This window comes from Fringilla coelebs (assembly GCF_963513975.1).
Source record: "Fringilla coelebs genome assembly, chromosome: 7".
NCBI lineage: Eukaryota > Metazoa > Chordata > Aves > Passeriformes > Fringillidae > Fringilla > Fringilla coelebs.
Genome location: NC_140035.1, coordinates 21,131,954 through 21,155,643, shown reverse-complemented (window position 1 = coordinate 21,155,643; position 23,690 = coordinate 21,131,954). Strand labels below are relative to the sequence as shown.

Below are 23,690 nucleotides of genomic sequence, written 5' to 3'. Positions count from 1 at the left end.
CCGCGGCCGCCCCGGAGCGCTGCTGTCCCTCTCCCTGTCCCTGTGCCTGTCCGTGCGGGGGCCCGCGGCTCCCGCTCCGCCGCCGCCATGGGGAAGTCGTTCGCCAACTTCATGTGCAAGAAGGATTTTCACCCCGCCTCCAAGTCCAACATCAAGAAGGTGAGGGCGGCCGGGGGTGCCCCGGCGGGGACGGGTTGCCGGTACCTCAGCGGCCCGAGTAGTGTTCCTCACCTTCCTGGGTGGCTCCGGGACTGGGGCACGGAGGAAGGAGGAGGCAGGGAAATAGTTAAGAAATACTTGGAGCTTCGGATTTTCTTGTTCCCAGGTGTGTGTGACTGTCGCACTTTCCTGGCTCAGGCTTTTCAGCACCTGATTCTCAAAACAAATAGGCGCTGTACCCCGTCCAGGAAACCCCCAGCTGTGACGATGTGCCCGTGCTTTCCCAGTATCTCATACCTGCCTGAGCTGGCTGCAGGTGCCCTCTCCAGAACCGTGGCCCATGCCAGGAACCCCCGAGGGGACCTGGGGCTTGCGGTCTGCCGAGGCTTCGCCGAGCAAGGGTGGCTACAGGGAAAACAGGGGCACCCACTGGGTGTTCTCTGAGCCTGCTTTCCCCTTTGAGCTACCAGACTTTCTCCTGACTTTTCAGTGTATAAGTGTGTGAAAGTTAGACCTTTCTAACTTCATTCAAGTTAGAACTTGAAGTTTCTCAAAGTTACTGCTGTGGGAAGTTCATTTGTTAAAATACTGGATGAAAATAATGTATTTTATGCGATTAGAATCACGATCATCCCTTGTTAAGCGTTTTCAATTGGGTAAACCAGTTATTTATACACTCATATAATTTGTAATAGTTTTTGTATTTAAACGGAAGCTTAATTATTTTAACTAGGTATGGATGGCAGAACAGAAAATCTCATATGATAAGAAGAAACAAGAAGAATTAATGCAACAGTATCTGAAAGAACAGGAATCCTATGATAATAGGTGAGAATTGGCTTAAAATTGCTCCCTTCTTCTTCCTGTCTTGTTTTCACGGTAGTGAAGGTGATATTGCTGTGAGCAATTTGAAGTACTGTCTCCATTGACTTTAGTAGTAGGAGAGGGCAGTGTTTCATTAAGTGATGTCTGATTAAGCAGAAGTCACAAGAACTTCTTTAGTGGTTTGTGCCTGTCTTCTGATTAATTTCAAAATATGCTACGTTTCACAGAACAGTAAGTAACCTTGTATAATTATACATTTATACATTTGTATCACAGAGAAATCTGTTTTTTGTAACTCTGAACATACTGGTTTTCAGTTGAGATTGAATTGTGTGATTTTTGTACACAATGGATCATGCAAAGTCATTGACTGGTCTCTCAGGTTTTTTGATACTCAGATTTTATTACTCACATTAACAAATGAAAAAATGCTAGTTATCACAGCAATTTCATACTGTTCTTTGGGGTTTTTTGTGAGTGTTACCAATGTGACTGTTTTGTGTGTAACATCCCAAACTGCCCTTTTTATTTAGGTTGCTTATGGGTGATGAGCGTGTGAAGAATGGTCTTAATTTCATGTATGAGGCACCACCTGGAGCAAAGAAAGGTATTCCAGTTTCCTCATTGTGGGCAGATAGTACTGCAAAGCTAAAAACCTTCTGAAGAAACAAACACAATGTATTTCATTTTAAAATAACATGTTCGTGGTGGGATAATGATAAGAGGTGTGATTTTTTAATTATTTCTGTGAGAATGTTCATAGGTATATATAGATAGATAAATACGTAGATATATATACACAGTATGTAATAATTTTGATCTCACAAAGCTTTAATTTCTTTCAAAAAGAATGCTTGGGGGTTTTTTAAGCAGCAGTTCAGTGTGAAGGGAAGACCAGATATTTATCTTTCCAGGCAACAGCATAAATTCTGTCCTCAACCAAGGATGCTTCTTTAGCCAGTTATAAAGCCCTTGGATGAGGGGGACTAGACCTTACCAGGGCAATGACTCAGACAAGACAAACCTGTATTTTGGCCTGCTCTCTTTTACAGAAATAGCAGGTTGCTTTTGTTTAAAAGTTACACCCATAATTCAGCTTGATGCTTATCAAACATGGGAAATACCAGAGCAAAAAATTACTTATCAGAAGTTACAAAAATAATAAATGCTGAAATTCAGTACTCAAAAGTGCTGCCTGACCTGTGTCTGGTGAGTCTATGACTGTTAAGTAGTGTTATAAATGGAAGTTTCTAAATACCTGGTGGACACTCATATCAATCACTTAATTTTAGCAAGATCCGAATGTAAATAAAGAACTAAGAAAATGTATTTCATCTAAGAGAAAACATGTTTCCTTTAAAATGCATCTTTCCTATTTGCATGAAATCACTTGGAAATGCTTGGATGGACTCATTCTTGTAGACCAAGTTTTGCAATTATTTAACTTTAGAACCTCTGATAGTAATCTCTTAAGCTTAGAGGAAATGCAATTTCAAAATAGCAATTATTGCTAAACTTACTTTTTAATATCTTAAAAGTAAGTATTGTTGCTACTCTTGCAAAAACTGAAGTTTTTATTTGTGTAACAAATCAGAATAATTTTAGAAGGTGATTCTGGATTTACAGGAATTTAAAGCTGTATACTAGAGGCTGGTTATTTGTAAGTGCACTCTATATAAAGCTACTTCCTGAGTATTTGTACTATTGATTAGTATAAACCATAAAATGTTTTTTCTTTACTTTGGGGGGGAACACCATCTGGATTTTACATATATAATTAATGCATCATTTATTTTCTTTGCATGCTTTCTGAAAATTCAAAGAGGAAGCAAAAGAGGTATTTAATTACATTATTTCTTTATGTTTTCTTCTTGCTTGCTTAAAATGTACTCTGAAAAGCTTCAAACTTGCAATGTTTTCTGTTTTATAGCAAGAAGGAGAGACTGAATACAAATTTGAATGGCAAAAAGTTGCTCCTCGAGAAAAGTAAGATATCTGGACTTTTTCATACACTTCTCTTTTTGTCCCCTTTTTCCCCTGTTTTATTTTGAGCAGGTCACTTGTGTGATCTTGTCACGTCCTGACACTTAATTAGGAAAACCCGTTAACCTGGAACTACATCCTTGCTTAGCTTTATTTTCATTTGATTTTTACATCCACATTTGAAAACGCATTAAAAACAACGTCTGCAGGAATTATACCTCTGAAATGGGTGCATACTTATCAACAAGAGGTAGTTTGTATATAATGTCTTTTAAAAAACAGTGGTGAATGGAGTATTTGTTTTCTCTTGTGTTTGTGTACAGATACGCGAAGGATGATATGAATATCAGAGATCAGCCCTTTGGTATCCAGGCAAGTTACATACATTTAGCTCTGTGGATCTCTGGGGTGTGTTTCAAACCTTGTCTGACTGCAGAACTTTCACATGGACTCCCTTGATTTTATAATCTCTTTTTCAGTGGGTTTAAAGGCTTCTCTTGTGCCCCTTGGTGACTAAATGGTGTCAATTGGCTTTGTTGCCTTTAGGTGCGGAATGTGAGATGCATTAAATGCCACAAGTGGGGGCATATAAACACTGATCGGGAATGTCCCTTATTTGGCCTTTCTGGAATCAATGCCAGTTCAGTCTCCAGTGATGGTTCAGGTAGGCAGTGAATGGTTTTTAAAGTTCTGGTTAGACATATATGGGGGGAGCTTATCATGTTTAATTTTAGAAGGTTTAAGTTTATCATATTTCAGAGAGTTGATGAAATGTGGAAAACAGTGAATTCCAATTGTAGGATCCACAAGTTTGAGTTAGTTATTTCATATTGCAGGGACCTAATCTTCTAATTAATAACTCATTTAAAAAAGATTCTGTGTTGCTTTGATCCTATCTGTGCCTAAAACTGAGAAGCTGCAATGAGACTTTAGACCAGAATGACAAAATTTGTGTCACCAAAAAAATGAATGGATTGTCAAAGACTGTCCCAGTTCAGATTTAAGCAAACTGCTTAGATAAGATGTAATATATCATTATATCTTTGTTAATCTCTTGGTCAAAAAGGAGAGGTTTGTGGGCTTTTTTTAAATATGTAATTTTGTAACTGGATAAGCAATTGAAACCTAGATTTCCAAATGTCTGGTTTCCCTTCATTTGACTTCTTTTTGCTTCTCAAAGTATATATTTTTTTTCTTCTATTAGCTCTCCTGTTAATTGAAGCTACACAGCAGTTAGTGCTAGATTATGTTTGAATAAGTGAGTATAAACATTCAAATTGAATATTTTTTTTTTCCTAGAGTACGTTTTTTTCTGTGAGTTGACCCAAGTTGTAAAGCTTTTAAGTTTCTTAAAATTGGGGCACGTTAAAGAAACATCAGGTAGTGTGGATGAGTTTCAGCCTTGCTGTACTGTGCTTTAAAGTCTTGTGTTGTGTCTTGGATTTTGCAGGGATACCATTGCATCGAGTTGCGCACGCTCCATGGTTTCTGCTTTCTTCTGTCTTCCTTCAGATTACCTATTTTATGTAGCAGCTCCTAGTTTTCTTTTGCATTTAGGCTACCAACAATCTTGTTTTGCAGAACTAGGTCACATGGATACATAGTTTCTTTGGGATGAAGCCTAGAAGAGTTGAATTAAAGGAAATGGTGCCTCTTACTCTCCTGTCTTTTTAGGCATTGTCTGATGATTATGCCATTGTATTGCTCATCCTGTAGTTAACTTGCTCAGCCTTTCTGTTCAGTTGGTTATAAAGTTAAACCACGTTCTTGCATTATTCTTATCTTAGAAAAAAAATTGTGCTTAGAGCATTTGTTGGTGGTAGAATTATATTGTGTAGCTCTTGCATGTCAGAGATGCTTTTGTGCTACAGAACTCACTGTCCACAGCTCAGTTCAAATGATGTGGGTCAGTTTTAGGGGTGTTTGGTTGAAAAAGCAGAAATTATTTGTTCGTGCTTGCACAAACCTGAATATGCATTCCTTATTATTTGTTACAGTGTCATACAGACACTCTGCAGTTTTAGTAGAAGAATAACTGCTTGTTTCAAACCTTTCTGAACTATCTGTATAGGTGTAGGCAACGTTTGACTGCCGTGGGTGTTTCCCACTTGAAGAGATGTCCCCCAGATGGCTTTTCAAACCATCTTTCTAAGCCTAAAGAGATCATTTAGCATATATAATGAATTTTGCATGAAGGAAAGTGGTGTAAAAGTATTTAGATGTTCTCAGACTGTGCCAGTGCCGTCTCATTTTCAACTTTGGAACTTAGAAGACAGTGTGCTATGCTGAGCTTAGACTCAAGGATTTTTAGGGAGTAGGGGTGGGCGACAGATCAGGATTTGTATATATAATTTGTAAGACACTGTTCTTGAATTTGAATAGTCAGCTGTAATGATATTGCTACTTTCTCTTACTTGCAGGGAAACTGTGTAAGAACACTGTAGGTAAAGCTTAAAGTTCTTGATTTAATAGCAAATACAAGGCTTAGAGAAAGTGGTAATATTAATTACAACATGAAATAAAAGGTTGTCTGCTTTTTCTAGCCTCAGGAATACAAACCTTTCATCAACTTTTCTAAAACTTCATCTGATTTAATAACAAGTTAAGTTACACTCCTTTGATGACTTCTGGAAATGTGTGTAAATGAAGCAGTACAGTTAAGTGACACCACAAATTCTTGAATCCACCGCTTCTCTTAAGACTCATAATTCATCCACGTGGTATGATAAAGTGTATGCCGCATATTTTTTTAAAAAGTATGAGGTTTTTTGTTGTTATTGAAACCCTGTTGTTGACAGTAGTGCTGTGTTGGCTGGGATGGGAGCAATTACTTTGCATTGCTGAGAGTTCTGCCCAGTTGTTACAGTGCTGCAGATCCACAGTTGGCTGTACTGCATCTGTTTCCACCTCCAAGAACCTTCTTCTCTTGCTCTGTGCAATACACCTCCTCAAGCTCTGTTTCTTCCTGCTTCTCTTTATCAGTAATTGCATGCAACTCCTAAGCAGCTTTTAGACTAAATTCCTGATTATTTTTTATTGCTTTGTAGTACTGCAAAAATGTCCATTGCCACACTGTTCTTTAGACTGGCTAGAACTCCAGAAAGAAACTTACTTTGGAAGGGACAGAGACCTTTCATGAGATCATCCTTTTATGAAACTGTTCTGTGTTTCGTGAACTGATGATTCAAAAAAATTCTTTGCACTTAAGTTGAATTGCACATAAATTGCTTCCCAAGCACCCTCTCCTCCATGTATCAGAAGTGTCTCCTCATGCTTAGAAAGCTGGTAAAAAAACATGGAAATAGTCCACAGTTTTCATTTTTTTGGTTGTCAGCAACAGGAAAAAAAAAGTGCAAAACTACTTGGCTCCTAAGGTCAGGTATAGTTCATTCAATTTTTCTGAAGCTGTTTGTTCATTTCTAAAGTATAGAGGTTAAAACACATGTCTCTGAACAGAGCAATGGATAGGGATTTCAAGGATAGGCAGTGATTACTGGTAGTATACAGCAGGTCTGGGATGTGTGCTAAATTTATTTGACTGGGCTTTATAATAACTCAGTGTGTAAATATACATTTGCAATGAACTCTCAAAAAGTTGAAAAATGTTTGGCTAAATTATTAGAGCATGTAGTACTTTCAAAGGTTAGGAAGTATTGTCATATTTAAGAAGTAGTGGTAAACTTCTTTCCAGCTGGTGTTTCAGGAAATTGAAATATAAATATTGCCCCATAAATGAAAGGGTACAGCTAAGAAATACAGGTATAACGAGGAAAATTTTAGTGCAGTAGTCAATGTACAAGAATTCCAATTAGCTTATTAAATTAATTGTATTGAAAGGACCAAATTTAAGTTCTAAATAAATAAACATTTTTTAAAGAGCAAATCTTTGGATTTTTTAATGTTCTTTGGAAACAGCTCTATGAAGTTACTTTCTTGGTAGTGCTTTATTTCTTCTGATTTATAATCTTTTCATCCTAATAGAAGTCAATCTTACATTCTTTTCATGCAAATTGAGTGGAATAATTTTTTTGGCAGTGCGTGGTAGTTACCCTCACTAAATTTAGGTTAGAATTCTTCCAACTTTGCAAATACTCTCCCTTGCTAGAGCACACCATGCTTCAGCACAGTGCTGGAAAGCTCTGGTCCGTGTGCTGCTGAGCATCCTGGCTGGTGATGAATCTCTGCCCAGTCAGGCTGTGGGAACATTGGGCATCATGGTTCTGAATCTGGTGTGCTAAGGACACTGGCATCACTAATTTCTGCAGAAGTAGGTTTTAAAAAATGGTCGGGCTTCCCTGTCAAAGATTTGTAGCAGGTTCAGTTTTTGTTTTGTTCTAATTTGTTCCTGCTTCAGAAAGAGTGAAACAAAATGTCTTGTTTGGACTCTATTTTTTTCAGCATCAGAGGAAACATTTGACTGCAAGTAAGTGAAACTCTTGTCTGATTTAGTTGACTTAGCTAAAGTTCCTGCTCTGTTTCTCCATAGGGAAAAAGAAGAATTATTAACAGAGATTTGTTTTCTCCCCACATCATGTCCAATATAGGCTTTTTCTCTCCCATAAATCTTAAAAGCTGTGATTCTGTCATTTCAGCAGAAGAATAGCTGTCTTTTAATGTGATGTGAAGACTACATTGTAATGTTCCTCTTGACACATAAAACTGGTTGGCAATTGCTGTGTCGGATTTGGTGTTGAATATTTTGTGTGCAAAGACCAGTCACAGCCTTCATTTCCTCCAGTGAAACCGCTGCAGGGCACAGGCTGTCTGTGGCACAGAGCTGTCTTCTGTCTTTCAAGATCTGACATACATTGCAGTGCTTCAGCAAACAAAAATAGGTACAGTCAGTACCCTAACTTAGGCATGGTGGCTTGGTTATTTTGCTTCTGAGACCATTTTACTAATCTAGCTGGTAATTCATACAAGAAAAAATAATAACCTTACCATTAAAAAGCACCTATTGAATAATATCTCACCAGTGACTAGAGATTATTTTTTCAATAAGGCAATTTCAGTGGATGTGGTTATCATGGGATAATCACACCCCTGGGGTACAGCCTTGTCTGTAATCTCCCAGGAGTGTAATTATTGCATGATAACTGCACCCCCTGGTGTTGCATTATTTCTATTATGAAATTCTTAGTTTTAGATATAAAGTAACTTTGATCACTGAAAACTGCAAAGTAGTGTTTGAATGTTCCAGCTGTGAGGCTTACAGAGACCAACTTAGAAGATTTGCTTCTCCTTTACAAAGGTAAATTAGGCAATCAAAATTCTTCTTTGGGCTAAACTGATTTACAGAGTGTTTTACTGATAAAATCCTAACTTTCAAAGTTCACTCCAGATGAAAGTATCGGTTGTGCTTCTGAGTTTACGTGCCACTGTGTATATATGCATATAGAAAATGCAGAATGCATACCAGTAAAAAAAACCAGCTCACTAGGATCTCAAAGTTTGCCTGTTTTTACAATCCTTTCTTTTCATTAACCAGGAGCATCTGTTGGGGTTTGTGAGGTTTTTCGTGAATCCTGAAAAGCCATTAACTTGATTGGAACAGAGATCATTAGGTGTCCTCTGCAAAGTCTTTGAAATAATATTGTTATCTCATTTCAAAATTGCCTGTAACTTTCTTGGTCAGGTGAAGTTAAGACAAACTGAATATTTTTTTTCCTTTCCCTTCTTTCTTGCAAACAGTCTATCCTGTTCAGTGATGGTTTGGGCAGATGGGGGGAGGAATTACTGAAAAGCTATGAAAGCTTGAATGCTTACAACTTTTATTATATGGTTTTTAGAACAAATAACCCAGTATCTGTTCCTTTCTTATGAAGAAAGGTATACTATCTTAGGAAGTGAGGCTGGTGTCTCAAATTGTAAGAACAGCATAGTTAGAAGTGTGATGGTAAGGTTAAAAGATGTTCTTGCACTCTTGGCCTATGAAAGCTAAGCCTGGAGAGTGCGGGGCATCCTCCTCTGCTGTGGACTCCTTAGCATTTTTGACAGCTGACTGGCTCTATATGTGAGCCATGCCATGGAATTACTAAGGATAAAGTACTGTAAAGTGCTTAGCACGCTCTGGAAAATTCAGGCAAATAAAGGTAAAATTCTAATGGAGCAATGTGTATGTGTATCTAGTGTCTCATGGTCTACCAAGATAAAGCCACTTTGGGTATAGCTGTGCAGGTGCAGCCTTCCAAAGGCTCATTACCCAGTTCTGGGGTTTGCACCCCTCTTTTCATCTCCTGAGTGCCCCTAAACTAACTGTGGGTATTGTTTCCATCTGTCTATGACTTAGTGTGTTCCACTGATCTTAAGCTTTTAGGTGAAAACCTTTCCAGAGTAATCATTGAAATTACCAGTCACGGGGAGACAGCAAAAAATGAAATCTATGTTTATCTTACATTATGTCTGCGTCTCACTGCAGTTTCCCAGTGACAAATACGGTACCTTTTTTCCCAACAGAGAAGACTCTGCATTGTATTGGGAATGCAGGAATTTTTTAAAATGTTCTTTTGAATTTGTCATAACCAAGAAAAGGTATTTGAATATATTAACTGTGAATATTTATATAAATGGTCATCTGTAGAAAGGTACAGTGTGTGAAACCATCCTTTATGATCTGCAGCTGAGACCTTTGATTGTGAACAGTAGGATCCTTAACTAAATCTTCACATAGTTTAAGAACTGCCACATTTTAGAATAATCCTCCATTTATGTTTCAAAAGCACTGGTATTTGTTGTGAATGCATAAAATACAGATTCTATTAGAAATCTTGTGCTTAGCATTTAGGTGATAAATATGGATTCCAACGGCAGTTTGATAATATTAAATGGCTTTTACTACTCCAAAAAAAAATAAAAAGGAAACTGAGGTTTCTCTGAAATACCGTATCACAAAAGCATGGCAAATTACACCGAAATTCTGTGCTAAAGTGTTAAATACAGTTAAACTGCAGGCCCTCTGAAGAAGAGCTAATTAAAAGCCAGAGGTTTTAGTCATTGATTTCTCTCAATGCCAACTGCAGCAGTTGCTTTGAAGTGTAAATATGGTCTGAATGCACTCATCTCTCAAATAGATGAAAAAATTATCAGTAAAAGATGATTGATTCTGAATTAGTGGAGGCAGCATGAACTTACTGTGTGTCATGATCACATAATTTTGATTATAGTTCTTTGTCCTGTAGATAAAATAAGTGCCTCTCTCATCTCTATCACAACCTCAGTAAAAGTTCACAGACTATGGAGTGTGATTAAGCTCAGTCTGTAATTTTTTCCATTTTTGCTCAATTTCCATATTAACAAAAGCCATAGAAATCTCAGTGGACAGAACAAGAAAGTGTATGGATGTATTGACAAAACTGTCTATTCTAATTTTAAAGTTAATTTGTCTTTTAAAGCAAAACCTAAAAAGCATTGTATCATATGTTATGTCTTTGCTACTACCCAAAAAAGGTAGTATTCTGCATTCAGAGTATATTTATCCTTCATGTGGTTGTGTGCTAGACTGAAACCCACCTCAGAATGTTTTCCAAAGCCTAGTTAATTCAAGAGAGCTGTTTTTGTACTCTGCGGGTATTTATTTATCTACTTTTCCACAGCAAAGCATGGTTTTAGTACCACTGTTGTGTAGAAAACCATAAATAAATTTCAGTTTGGAAGAGTTATGGCCTCACGTGGTCCAAGCTGCCTAGGAGAAAGGATGGTGACAACATGCTTTAGGCCTACTTTGCTAAAAAATGTGTAGCAATAAAAGAGAAGCCTTGAGAGTATCTTGTCCTTGGTTCATGAATTAAGTTTTAAGCATGGTATCATGGAGTTTGCTACCATGGTGATGTTTTTAGATTAAAATTATCACATTTGTAACCTAAAAGATATCCCATGCCAGAACACATTTTCAGAAAAGGAGAAATCTTGTTCTAAAAGTAGTATTCTAAATACTGATGATATGCAAAATGAGCAGTAGTTAAAATAAAGGTAAATAGTTGAAATTAAAAATGACACCATGAAGAACCTACTTTTTCCAGTATTTTCTGCCATTTTCCAGTCACTTTTATATAGTGTACTCTATTTAATAGTGTACTCTATTTAATTTTGTAGCAATACATAGAATACAAAACAAAACATACATACAACATTAAATATCATACAGTTCTGTAACTGCAGCCACGATGTTAGTACAACTGCTTACTGTCATTTCCCCTGCCAAAGATGGCAGTAATGTTTACAGTGTTATTTTTTCTTATGTCTTTGCTTTCCATTTATATTCCACAATAAAAATCCATTTAAAATGTGATTGATTGTAAAGAATACTTCAGTTTGCTTATCTGCACTGGTGACAGTAGTGAAAGCTTTTATCAGTAAATTGGGCAAATACTGGAAAGATTGTGCATCATGGGTAGGTGGAAGTAGAACTGCTATTTTTGGTGATACTGGCAAACAAAACTTGATGGTCTGTCCTCACTGCCACTGAAGCTATTGCAGAAAATGTGGTATTTAATCACAGTAGTCATGACAAAGTGTTTTAGCATACTGCTCCCTCATTTTGAATAATTAGAAAAAATGTGCTTTGCGGGCTGTAATGGAGCCTGCTAGATGGTGTGTTACAGCTGGCATTGCCCTCCTAAGGGTGCCCATGCTTCCCAGAGAAAACATTCTAAAAACAAGAGTCTTACATGCACTCTGCATTTGTATCAAGAGAAATACAGACAGAACAGAAAATTTATTGCAGCTATAGGTTTCTCTGGTTTCTGGGACAGGTGTGGGGCAGGAACGTGGGGTGGGAGAGCTTGTTGTAAGGCAGGCACTTAAGTAATTGAAATCCAGAACTATATTCCCTTCCTGATGGCTTAATAGAAGCAGAACTGTCAGTTGTGTGATGAGAAATTGGGAGTGCTCCTTGTTCTAAAAAAGCAAATTTACAACATGTTATGGAAATCCTATTGTTCTGCAATCCAGTGTAATTGATGCTCATATATATCTGAGGAAAAAAAACTAGTTATATCTCTTCTGTAATGTAATTTTACAGGTATTATAAAGATGCACTAAAAGCTGTCAAGCTAAGGTTGTACTCGGGTAGTGTTTTGTGAAGACTCAGATCTTCACACTTATTGCATGTTTTGAGTTTCTAGATTTTGTACCCCAGCTCTTTGAGTCAGCTGAGCTATCTAAATTGTATCCTTAAATAGTATCTTGAACAGAAGATAACAGAGAGAATTAGTGCAGCAGGAATTTCTGTGGAAAGTAAGAAGCAAGAAGAAACTGTAACCTCTTTTCATGACAACACTGTTTCTTAAGAATTACAATAGCAAAAAAAAAAAACCTTTAAAAATCTATAACTATTTAAGGATGGAGACTTTTTTGTGTAAGCCCTTGTATAATGTTAAGTACTTGTAACTACAGAAAATATAAGAAGTTGTCAGTTGTCTTAATGCATAAAAATAAATGTCACGTTCACAAGTAGTTAATTACACTATATGACAAAAAGTTTTTCCAAGACTATGAATTAGTTCTAAAGCAGAAAGTTTTGAAGATCTTTTTTTTTTCCCTACCAAAATGCAAATTTCAGAAAATAACCTTAACAGTCATATTCAAAAATAGCAAGGTACTGTATTTGACTTGTTTCAGGAAGAATAAAAAACAGATGATGAAACATTGTAACTTTGAACTTATTTTTAGTTTGCTGATAAAAGAATGCTGAAGGACTAGTTGTCAGAAGTTGTAGCAATCAGCTATTTTTATAGGATTCCTGTATCTAAACTTTTGCCAGCTCATGGTATTATATCTCCAGATGTTTTCACCTGCATGAGGTCACAGAGGTAGCTTCTTCTCGGGCTGTCTCACAAGTCTGTAAGGAATGCCTATATGAGGAGTTTGATTTTCATAACACGTAAAGGATTTTTGTGCCTGATGTAGGAGTGAGTCTGCAAGTTGATGGGTGCTGTTCAAAAATAATAAGCTATCATCATAGCCAAAGATTTTAGCCAACTGAGAGCCTCTCATCTCAGTCTTACCATCTGTTTTACTGTTAATGACTCAGCTGGAGCATAGGGCTGCCAGGTATACCTAGTACTGCTTTCTCTGACAGTCTTGAAGGGTGAAGACACAGCTGTGGTCATAAGCCAAAGGCAGGCTGAAAAGATTTACCACTTTGGGTTACCAGACAACCTGCTGGCATCAAGGTTTAAGCTTTAACTGCTTAATAGGGAAGCCAAGGACACTGTGGAAAAGTTGCTTTTTTCAAAACTCTATTAAGTGAGGTTCAGTTTTTAGGGTTTCTTTTACAGGCTTTGTCTCTCCCATTTACATTAGCCAGGAGAAATCCCCTATTATATTTATAATGTGGAAATGAGAATGTGATTGTTTACTCACAGATTCAGGCATCTTTTAGAACTCTGTGGAAAAGCATCTCAAAAGAAAGCATGTTACACACCTCAATGCTGTCACATGAAATAGCTGTGCCCAGGAATCCTGAGAGACCTCAACCTCTCACTGATATTTCAAAGAAAATCAGGTCTGCTTATCAACATCATTAAAATATAAATCAAAAGCAGTCTGTTGAGGTATGGATGGGAGAAGAAAGTCACCCAGCATTTGATTCCTCTGAGTCCAAGCAGAGGAACTTAATTAGGAGAATTAACATTTTCTTGATTCTTGTTGTGTTGAAGAAAGTAGGTAGTAATAGAGGTTTGCAGTTAAGCTGTGCAGCCATTGTCAAATATGATGTCTTAATTGAACTTATCAGCCTGGACTTGTAACCAGGTAGAAAACAGTCTCTTTACACTTCCCAGATCAGAGATTGTTTTCTCCCTACTGGGTCTCTACAGATGTCTTGCTGTCATTGGGCAGCAGAATTTCTGAGAAGCTCAGTGGCATCATTGTTAAAAAAAAAGTATAAGCAGGTTCATCTGTTTCATCCTCTCAAAAATGTTAATGTTTTTTATACTGTGAAGATGCCACACTGCAAGGAAGTGTCTTCCATAATCAACCACTCTGGACAGCTGCCCATGTCATGCCTGGCTGGGGTCTCCATACACAAGAGTTGTGAAATAGGATTGTGTTTTGACTCTGCTTCCATTTATGGGGTTGGTTTATTTTCTGAATCTCATTTCCTAGTGTTTCTAAAACCCTTAGTTATAGTAAAAATAACATACTTAATAAAGCTTCTTGGAGATTCTTGCATCTCCTCACAAGCTTGGCTGAACCTAAATGACTGTTTCCCTCACAATTGTGAAAAGAATGTCATTAATGCAGGAGCTCCTTAAACCATTTCCAAAGTTCTGTTTTATTCCTTCCTGCTTTACATGTAGACCTGTTTGTTTCTGTAATGTAATATATTATACAGGAAAGCTAAGAAAAAGGTTACTTCTTTTGAGAAAGTGCTATATTACTTTCCATTTATTTTCTGTAGCAAAAATCTCACTTTGTTTTCCGTACTTTTCTGAGTTAAAATCTCTGAGTTTTGTCAGTCTTACAACTAAGAAAGTCCTTAACCACAAAGCAGAATCAGTACATTTCATAAGGCTAATTAATCTTATCATTTACAGTAGTTTACTGAAGTAATAGTGAACATGTGCTCCATGCCCTTTTTTACATTCCTTTTAATTTAGATTTACCTTACACAGTTCATTGACAGTAAGGTTAGTGAAGGAACTGGGAAGGAAATTTACTGAAAGTGACCTCACAAGAGAGTGAATATTTAGGGTGAAGAAAAAGTACCTAATCAGACAAGTACACAACATTATGATGATCACAGGGATTCAATTAAAGCATAAGAGTGAGTTACAAGGTTTGTAAATTATGCAGTCAAGTCTGAATGATCCATAATACATCCATAATACATATTTTACTCCTTGTTAGATTCTTGCAAAGAAAAAAATCATGTGCCTAATGCCAACACCTACTCTAATGAAAAATACAGCATGCTTTTTAAGCTAATAAAACCAGAAATCTCTAAGGAGATAAGAGTCTGGAGGCTACATATATTTGGCAATCCCTAGAATAAGTAAGGACACAGATACTTTTCATGTGTTTTTATATTCCATATATATTCTTCTAATGTTACTTTTTACATTGAAGTTCAAAAATGTGTGTCATTATGAAAAATGAGTTAGTAGTGACATATTAGAGGCGCATTATCTCATTGTTTTAAAGGAGAGGAGGTACCTGAGTCTTATTTAATATGCTTTATTTAGATCTCTGGTGTTTTTTATACTATAATAAAAATATATTACTAGACTTACTTAATATATTGTTTTCAACATGACAAAGTTACATAAGAGAATCCCCTTGTACTTAAAGAAAAATGCAATTATTTTCCATTCTGAATCTTCAGACTGCTGTTTTAGAAAATCATATCTGATTATTTGCTCAGCAGAAGATTATTGAGTTGATTTAGCTGTGATTTTACTTAACAAAGCTTCAACTGAATTCCTACTGTGGAGTCCAAAAAAGGCAGAGAGATATAAATGATACATTCAAACTGTGATTTTTGTGAACAGGGCCATCAATGCACCCCTCGGAGCTAATAGCGGAGATGAGAAACAGTGGGTTTGCACTGAAACAAAATGTACTGGGGAGAAACTTGACCGCAAATGATCCATCACAGGTAATATCTTTTTACCAGTAAGCTGAAAATGTCTGTAAATCTAAATGTGATTGCTTGTGAATTGTTGCTTAATGTTTTCAAATATGCATATCCATAGGAAAGCTGAAGAGCTATACCAGTAGAAAAATGTCAGAAAACTTAGTTTTCCAGCTTTGTTTCGTACAGAATGGTGAATCATAAATTACTTCTTTTTAAACCACATATAATAAATTAAATCCCTCTTCTGGGTGACTAGAAATTGAATTTTTTGTAATGGGGTGGTTAGGGCTTCTGCTGCATACTTGTAATACAGTGCTACCCTTTGGATGACGTTTGAGGCAGTATGCACAAATAATTACTGCCAGGAATGCTATATCTGAAGGGTTTTTTTAACTTGATTCACTATTGTTCCAGTTATTTTTTCTGGGAGTGAAAATGTACTTAGACTGCTCAAAGTGTATTACTAATTGAGGTGCCTGAATAAGTGTAAAATGAAAGATTAATATACACTCCTTGAAGTAACCTTTGTTCGTATGGCAGTATAGTCAAACCAGTAGTAAAGAGGGGATGACCACAAGCTGGTCTTGAAATCTTTAGTAAATCAGCAGTTCATTTTGTCTCCACAGACAGATGTACCTTTGCCTTTAAAAAAAGCTATGTACCCCCAAAAATGTAGCATATGGGCACTGTTAAATGAATCGTATTGATATCAGTATGTTTGCTTTATGTTAGGTGTGCTGGGGTTTCTTTGTAAGAGCTTTTTAATCTTTATTTCTTCTTTCGTCTTCTGAGTATGGCTAAAATTAAAAACATCACTGTGGAGAACTGTGGTGTACCAGATGCACATAATTTGAGGAATTCAGGGTCTTCAAAGTAGTTTTGCTTTGCTGATTGTGTTACTGTATGTAGATTATATGATTACAGTATTTTGCATTGCTAGAAGACTTTGTGCACATTTAAAGACTAATAACACAACAGTGAACTAGATGTGTTACCCATTTTCCTAATGACTAAACCGAGACAGAAAAGTAATTTGCTTAAATTACTCTGAGTTCGAGCAGGACTAGTGTCTTGACTATTCATCCAAGCATGATAACAATGGAGTGACTTATCCTGGGGAATCGTGGGCTTCAAAATAAGCTCATTTTTATTAACTATTTGAAAAATGTTTCTTTCCCTAGCAGTGATTTTTTCATGTGTTAGTAATAACTTCTCTTGTATAGCCCCCACATTATAACACCTACTCAGCTCTGAGAGAGAATGTCGGGGTTTTTCATTTGGTAGTGGGTATTCTGTTCTAACCAGTGTCTTAGGCTGGCTTAGTAATACAAATATATTTGTGTCTGTGCGATAATAAGGTACATAGGGGCACCGCTTTTAAAACAGAAATCTGAATGAATATATTATTTTTATCCATAAGAACCTAATGTCTTACTGCATTTTTCTAGGAGTTTGTTACAAGTGAAGGAGATGATGATCCAGAAGTTGAATTTTTAAAATCACTATCAACCAAACAAAAACAGAAACTTCTAAGGTAGGTCTGGTACTTAGTGGTGAGGATATGTATCACCAGTAGTTCTGACTTACATCCATGATTGCCAGTGTAACTCTTTGGTGCCTTTTAGGAGCATCAGTACAGAAGAAAATCAGCTTAGTTTAACATACACTTGACCACAAATAGCATTATGTAGCATGATTGTTTTAACTTGTTTTATAGCTTGTTTTATTTTAATCTAATTTTGATGCCTTTGACTGGGGCTCATTTCCAGTTTAACTGGGATACTGAAATACTAATTGGCTCACTAGAGATGCTGTGCTGCTATTTAAAAATACTATTCTGCACTCTCTTGTTTACAGTATCTTCTCTTATGATAAAAAATTCTGTGCTCTTGTTCACTGGTTTACAACTTGACAAAGTTTTTTTTTCTCCCTGTGGCTGAGCTGAACCTGACCCTGTACCCCCAAGGTTGGCCCAGCTACACCCTGTGCTTGTGTCAGGGCTTGCAGCTTACTGCTCCCTGTGGGTTTGAGTTAATGAGGTTCCCATGCTTTGTTTTTATCCAGCTGATGTTGTGTGCCAGGTGACTAGTGGGTTTTTTCTCTCTTCATTTGCAACGTTATCCTGAAATAATCTCAAAATGTTTAAAATCAAAAATACTAACTACTGCAGGTAGATCCCATAGAGGCATGCAGCTAAAACAAGCTTTTAGGATAAAAGATGTCACATATGGGGGGAATGGAAGGGGAGGGGGTAAAGGTGAATGGCTAAGCAGGTAGTAGGTAGGTACATATGTTATTCACATATGTAATAATTCTCTGAAAACAGTCAACATGTTTTATGTTCCTTTTAAGTAAGGAATGTGTATGTAGATAGAGTAATTTAAAATGTTATTTTTGTTTGAACTTCTGCCGGCTCAACACATTGAAATTTTTATAGTCCTTTATATTTTAGAAGTTTAAGTTTAGTAAATATTTGGGTCCCTTAGTCTTTATTAGTCTGAAGGGATTTTTTTAATACACTGGAAGCAGTTTCACTATTCACTCACTGATTTTCTGAGCATAAATACAGAAAGCAAAATAAAAACTACATGAAAGTAGTCAAATAGTATGCATGTGCATGATGGAGTATTGTATATTTACAGATAGAAAATGTAAGTTTCTAGTCATGAAAAAAGAGGTTACTGGAAATATCTGTATTATTTGCCTAAAGAACTCAAAGACATATGTTTTAGTCTTAGTTTTCATCATTAATAGAAAGTGAATACTAATTGCATTTTTTTCATTTTCAAAATACCTTTTTAAAATGCATAAACAAAAGCAGCAATGATTTTTTAAAGTCTCCAGAGCAGCCTGACAAGGGGGAAAAAAGCACTACTGAATGTATTTATTCCTAGTTACAAGGCCTAGATTGACATCTCTTACTTATCTTTTTGAAAATTAAACAATTAAAAAATAATATTATTCCTGTTTTGAGGGAGCAGCTATGGATTACATACCTATAGGTAAAGCAGGTTAGAAGTTTAAAATGAAACTTTGGCGAAAAAGGAAAATAATTCAATGTGTTTATATAAAAATGAATGTATTTACTGTGTAGGTCATCAGAAGTAGTGAACTTTGAAAGACAATGACTTTGAAATCTAGTATATCTTAACATGTCTGATTGTGCCACTCTTTTATTTTGAAAACAAAAGAAAGTTGGATCGTCTAGAGAAGAAAAAGAAAAAGAAAGATAGAAAGAAGAAAAAGCAGCAAAAGAAAAAAAGCAAAAGTAAACACAAGAAACATAAGAAGAGATCCTCTTCCTCATCCTCCAGTGAGACTTCAGAAAGCAGCAGTGACAGCGAGACTGACAGCAGAGATAAAGCAGCACAAAAGAAGATGGAGTCTAAGAAAAGAAAAAAAGACAAGTTTTCAGAGGCTAGCAGCAGCAGCAGCGATTCAGAAGGAAAGGCAAAAACGAGGAAGGAAAAACTTTATGAAGATCTCTCCAGTAGTCACGGTAACAAGGACAAAGACCAGGAGAAGTACAAGCTTTTAAAGCGAGATAGTTCTGCAGAGAACAACAAATGGAACTCCTGTGAGGGGGAAAGAAAGTCCACAAGCAGATACCATAGCACGAACACGAGAGACACTGAAAGAAAGGAGAAGGATAGTAGAAGCCAAAACATGAATGAAGGGAGCAGGAGAAGCCCGTGCTCAAATCACAGCAGTTCCAGGCAAAGGCACATAAGAAGAAGTCCAAGTCAAAGCCCTGGTGAAGAACTGCACAGGAAAAAGGACACCAGAAGCCCCAGCACAGATGTACACAGAGAGAGGGGAAAATGTAGAGAAGGCTATGGGGAGAAGTGCAGTAAAGTGGAACACAGAGAAAGGAGCAGACGCAGTAGAAGCAGAAGCAGAGAGAGGAAAAAAAATAGATAGTATAGGGGGCAGGTGCAAACAAGAATTTCTCTGGGTTTTGATGAATACCTTTTAACAAGGGCTCAGTTACATACTGCTGTTCATTTTCCAACCTCTGGAACTAGCATTTCCTGCATAAAGCCAGCAGCTTTATGTATGGTTCAATTCCATTGTGTTGGAATATTTGTAAATTAGGTATAAACGTTAAGGTATTTTTTTACTGTCTGAATATGCTTATTGGCAAATACCTCTTGTATACATGCAGTAATTCACAAACCTGATTTTAGGATTTTAAAATATTTAAAAGCGTTATGTGATACTCTTGGTTTCATCCTTGATTTCTGTTTAGATGCAACTGCGAGGGGAAGCAGAGAAAGCATTTGAGATAGTTCTGGATAAGATCTCTGCTTTAGATATCAAAGCATTGTCTTATAGAGGGTTTTGTTTTTTTCATCCCAAAACATTTTTCCTAAAGTTCCCTGTAAGAGATCAATTTCATGAGTTAAAACAACAGAGAGACATAGTTCACATAAGTGTATAGCCAACATTTTTTGGCCTCCTGCAGTGTACAGCTTGGTCAGGGCTATCTAAACATCTTGAACCCCTGTTGGTATGTGTCAGTACAATGTCAAGTTATTGTTCAATAATCTCTCAAGACATGAAAGGAATATTTACTGCCTCAACTGTTTCAGGTATTTCGTTGTTTGTGGTAGTAAGTCAGTGTAAATAGTCATCCTTTTGTTTTCATTAACCTTTTTGTGTTTTTAGTGATTGTCAGTCATTTTCTGCACACGTTGTTATGAAGATGAATTTCCATAATAAAATACCTTATTCTTTAAAACCAGTAATAATTGCCAACTTCTTTAGAGTTCTGAGTCAGTACAAATGCACAAGGCAACACTTCACAAGGTTTTTGTTGCAAAGGAAAGGCTTCTCTGCTCTTTCAGGATGGCAGATAGAAGCACATTCATTAGTGGACACGTGAAACAGTCACTGTGCTCAGTATTCCAGCAACTTTCTTACCCTCCTCACTCACAGGACAAATGGGACTATCTTTTATTACCAGTCCACTTCCACTTCACTCAGAAGATTTTCAGCACTGCACAGAGTATAATAATACATGGTGAAAGTGACCTAGCTTATCGTTTAAGTGCATGTGAAGAGTTTGAAAGGGTGAACCATTAAGAGATGTCACCTTTTCAATGTGTCTGCATTAGGTTGCTCTGGGCATTCTTGCTGAAGTAGCTGGGAGTTAAAGAGCCCCTGCAGTAGAGTCAGCCCCCCTATATTGATGTGTGGAAGCTCTGATTTAGAAAGAACAGGAGGAGACTGCAAAAATGCCTGTTTTAGCAATCTAAACAAAACCTTTGTGTAAGAGAGGACAGAGTAATGTGATAGGGGGAAAAGCATATTCTGGTATGAACATTTTTGTGTTAAGTGCAGCAGGAAAGAGGAAAAGCTGGAAGGTGCCTCCGTTTCAAAGAAGGGTCTCTCCAGTTGTTTTGTGTTTGGCTCAGAACCCTGCCAGCTACCATGCAATTGACTCCACCTGAAGAAGAGTGGACAGCTCGATGTCCACAGCTGTATGCTCCTTTGTGGGCTCTGCACTTTACTCCTTTCCATGTAGTTGCACAGTGTATCCTGCCTTTTCGCAGAGGAAGAGACTGGCAGAAAAGTCATGATATTTTGGATATATCTGTCTAGACTACCAGGGGAAGGTTAGTGTGGCTGCGCAGGCAGTGTCTCACTCTCGGTACCTTCCCTAGGCCAGTTTGCGTCCCCTCACCGGTACGGAAGCGACCCTCGGGGGCCCAGAGGCCAGCTGCGGGAGGGTGGGGCTGCCCTCGCCACCAGGGGCCCGGCCGGAGTGCTCGGGGCAGCGGGGGTGGGCCTGGCCGGGGCAGGCCCGGGGCGCTGTTTGCCCGCTGCCCTCACGGGCCCCGCCGGCACCGCCCGCGGCGCGGGGCGGCTGCGCGCGCCCGGCCCCGCCCCGGCCCGCGGGGCCATGGGGCGCCACCGCCCCGGGCCGAGAGCGGCGCTCGGCAGAGCCGGCGGGGCCCGGCAGGAGGTGCTGTCGCTCCGCGGATGGAGGTAAGAGCAGCTCCGGCGACATCATTATTCCCTTATTTATTTATTTATCTTCGTAAGAGCCGCGGAATAGGGTTAACCTTCTGCGGGCTGGGCGGCGGGGAGAGCGGCGCCGTGAGGTGGTTCCCTCAGCCTGGCGGGGAGGGCAGGACCCGTGGCAGTGATTCCCCGGCGTCGGAGTGGGGCCCGGCGGCTCTCTTGGGGCGGGCGGGCGGGTGACTCTGCCCGGAGCTCTTCTGCGGCTTGGCCCGAGGACTTGGGGCTGCGTCGGGACGGGGCGAGCTGGGCTCCCGGCCCCGCCGAGGCCGTCGGGCGGCTCTTGGCGCGGGCCCGGCGGCGGGGAGCTTCGGGCGAGGGGTCCCGGGCCGCTTTTCAAGAGTGCCGCCCCGCCGGATCCATGGCTTAGAATTAACGCCGAGCAATAAATTATTGCTACTCCGAAAGTAAATAGACGGGTTACTCCCAGATGGGGCTCCTGCTCGGATCGGTACAATAAATATCCCTGAAGGAAGCTCTCTATTTATGTTGTCATTGATTAATTCTCGCTACCTCATTTGATTTCGATTTAGAACGATTTGATTCTAATTTAATTAGCATGTAATTTGGATGTACATAATTACTGTAATTATGACATTCAGGTGAGGCAGCTTTAGGCTGAAAGGCAATTTCAAATTTTCTAGCAGCCTACTTTGTGCCGGGGAGCGGACAGGGACCCCGCGCCCTGCCAGCCAGGTACCAATTAGCCCATCTCGGGAGCAGCGCTGCCGCTCGTTTGTGGAACAACAGCGGCGCCGAGGCGGCGGCGGCGGCAGAGCCGCGCCCGGGTCCCGCCGGCGGGTGCCCGCCGGGAGCCGCGCCCGGCCGCAGGTGCGGGGCCGCGCGGAGATTGCGGAGCGGTGACCGTGGAGGGCCCGGCCGCCCCTCCGGTTGGCGGTCCGGGGAGCGGCGAGGCCGGGCCGGCTGCCCCGGGCTGGGTGTGCGCGTCGTCGCTGCGGGCCAGTGATACCCCGCCGTCTCCCATAGAAGTGCACGCTAGCCCGCCCGTTCCCAGGGGCCCTCCCCAGCCGCCGCTGCCCCCGCGCTCCTGCCGCCGGCTCCTCGCCGCTGCCCGGCCCGCGCAGCGCCGCCGCCCCCACGGGCGCCCCGGCCGCGCCCCCGGCCCGCGTCCGCCGAGGGAGCGCCTCTAGGTGGCGCCCGGCAGCCGCCGTGCGGCCCCGCGCGGGGCAGCGCCGCGAGCGTCCCGGTGTGCGCGCTCGGTCTTGTTCCTGCTCTCCTTTTTGTAATGTGTGAAGGATGTTATTCCTTGAGGAAATTTGTAGCTAAATTATTCTCACTTAAAATAAACACTTAGCACAGCAATTACTCAAAGGGGCGGGCTGTCTGTTAGCTTCCCTTCATCTGCGTTTTGGAAGGGTGGGAGAGGATCCTGGCGAACAGATAATGGCTGCAAATAAATTACAGCTCCCGCAGATAAAGTTTCCATTTGAATTAAAAGACGCAATTAAGAGGCTGTCCAGGCACGAGATCGGGTGTTTATATATTATCTCATTAGAACAAAAACATTAATGTTACCTTTTAAGTGTAAAACGAGCCGTTGGGTCTGTAACTCGCCGCGGGGGGCAAGGGACACGCTTCCTGCGAACGGGGGACCTAGCGATCGAATGTCATTTAGTAGATCATTTTTCCTGACATTTTACCGTCTCCCGTCCGTGGTGGTTGCCGTCGCTGGCTGGTTGTTTGTCGTGTTTTAACGGGCTCTCGGAGCAGGGTTGAAGTTGCTGTCCGCGAGGTGTGGAAATGGGCTGCAATAGCTGGACCGGGATTGTCAATGGGAGCTAGGCTCAGCTCACGGGCAAGCCCGAGGCGAGCGGGGCCAAGGCGGCGGGGAGCCCGGCTTCCTCTGTGCCATCCTTCCCGCCGGGGCCCGAGAGGGCACCCTTCTTGTTCCCAGTGCTCTCTCGCTCTCGGGTTGGCGTCCTCTTACTAGAGAAGTGAACTACGGATTCAAAGACCAAAATCAGATTTATTTTTTGGGTTCTCACATCGTTTGTTCTTTAGGGTTTGTTTTTTGGTGGTTTTTTTTTTTTTTTTTAGGCGTAGTGGTTTTTTTTTTTTTTTGTGCAGAAGTTCCCCAGACCATATAATTATCTCCAACATT

The 23,690-nt window shown here is 39.6% G+C and overlaps 1 protein-coding gene across 1 annotated transcript; it reads left to right on the top strand.

Annotated features, from left to right (window-relative positions):
• The first annotated feature begins 18 nt into the window (after positions 1-18).
• On the top strand, positions 19-20,263 carry CIRSR (corepressor of RBPJ and splicing regulator). The gene is made up of 10 exons (XM_084209475.1): positions 19-159; positions 893-987; positions 1,518-1,591; positions 2,808-2,821; positions 2,915-2,970; positions 3,291-3,339; positions 3,514-3,631; positions 15,459-15,565; positions 16,993-17,078; positions 18,736-20,263. The coding sequence occupies exons 1-10, from the start codon at positions 88-90 to the stop codon at positions 19,463-19,465; spliced, it is 1,401 nt and encodes a 466-aa protein (XP_084065601.1). The 5' UTR covers positions 19-87; the 3' UTR covers positions 19,466-20,263.
• Positions 20,264-23,690: the final 3,427 nt, after the last annotated feature.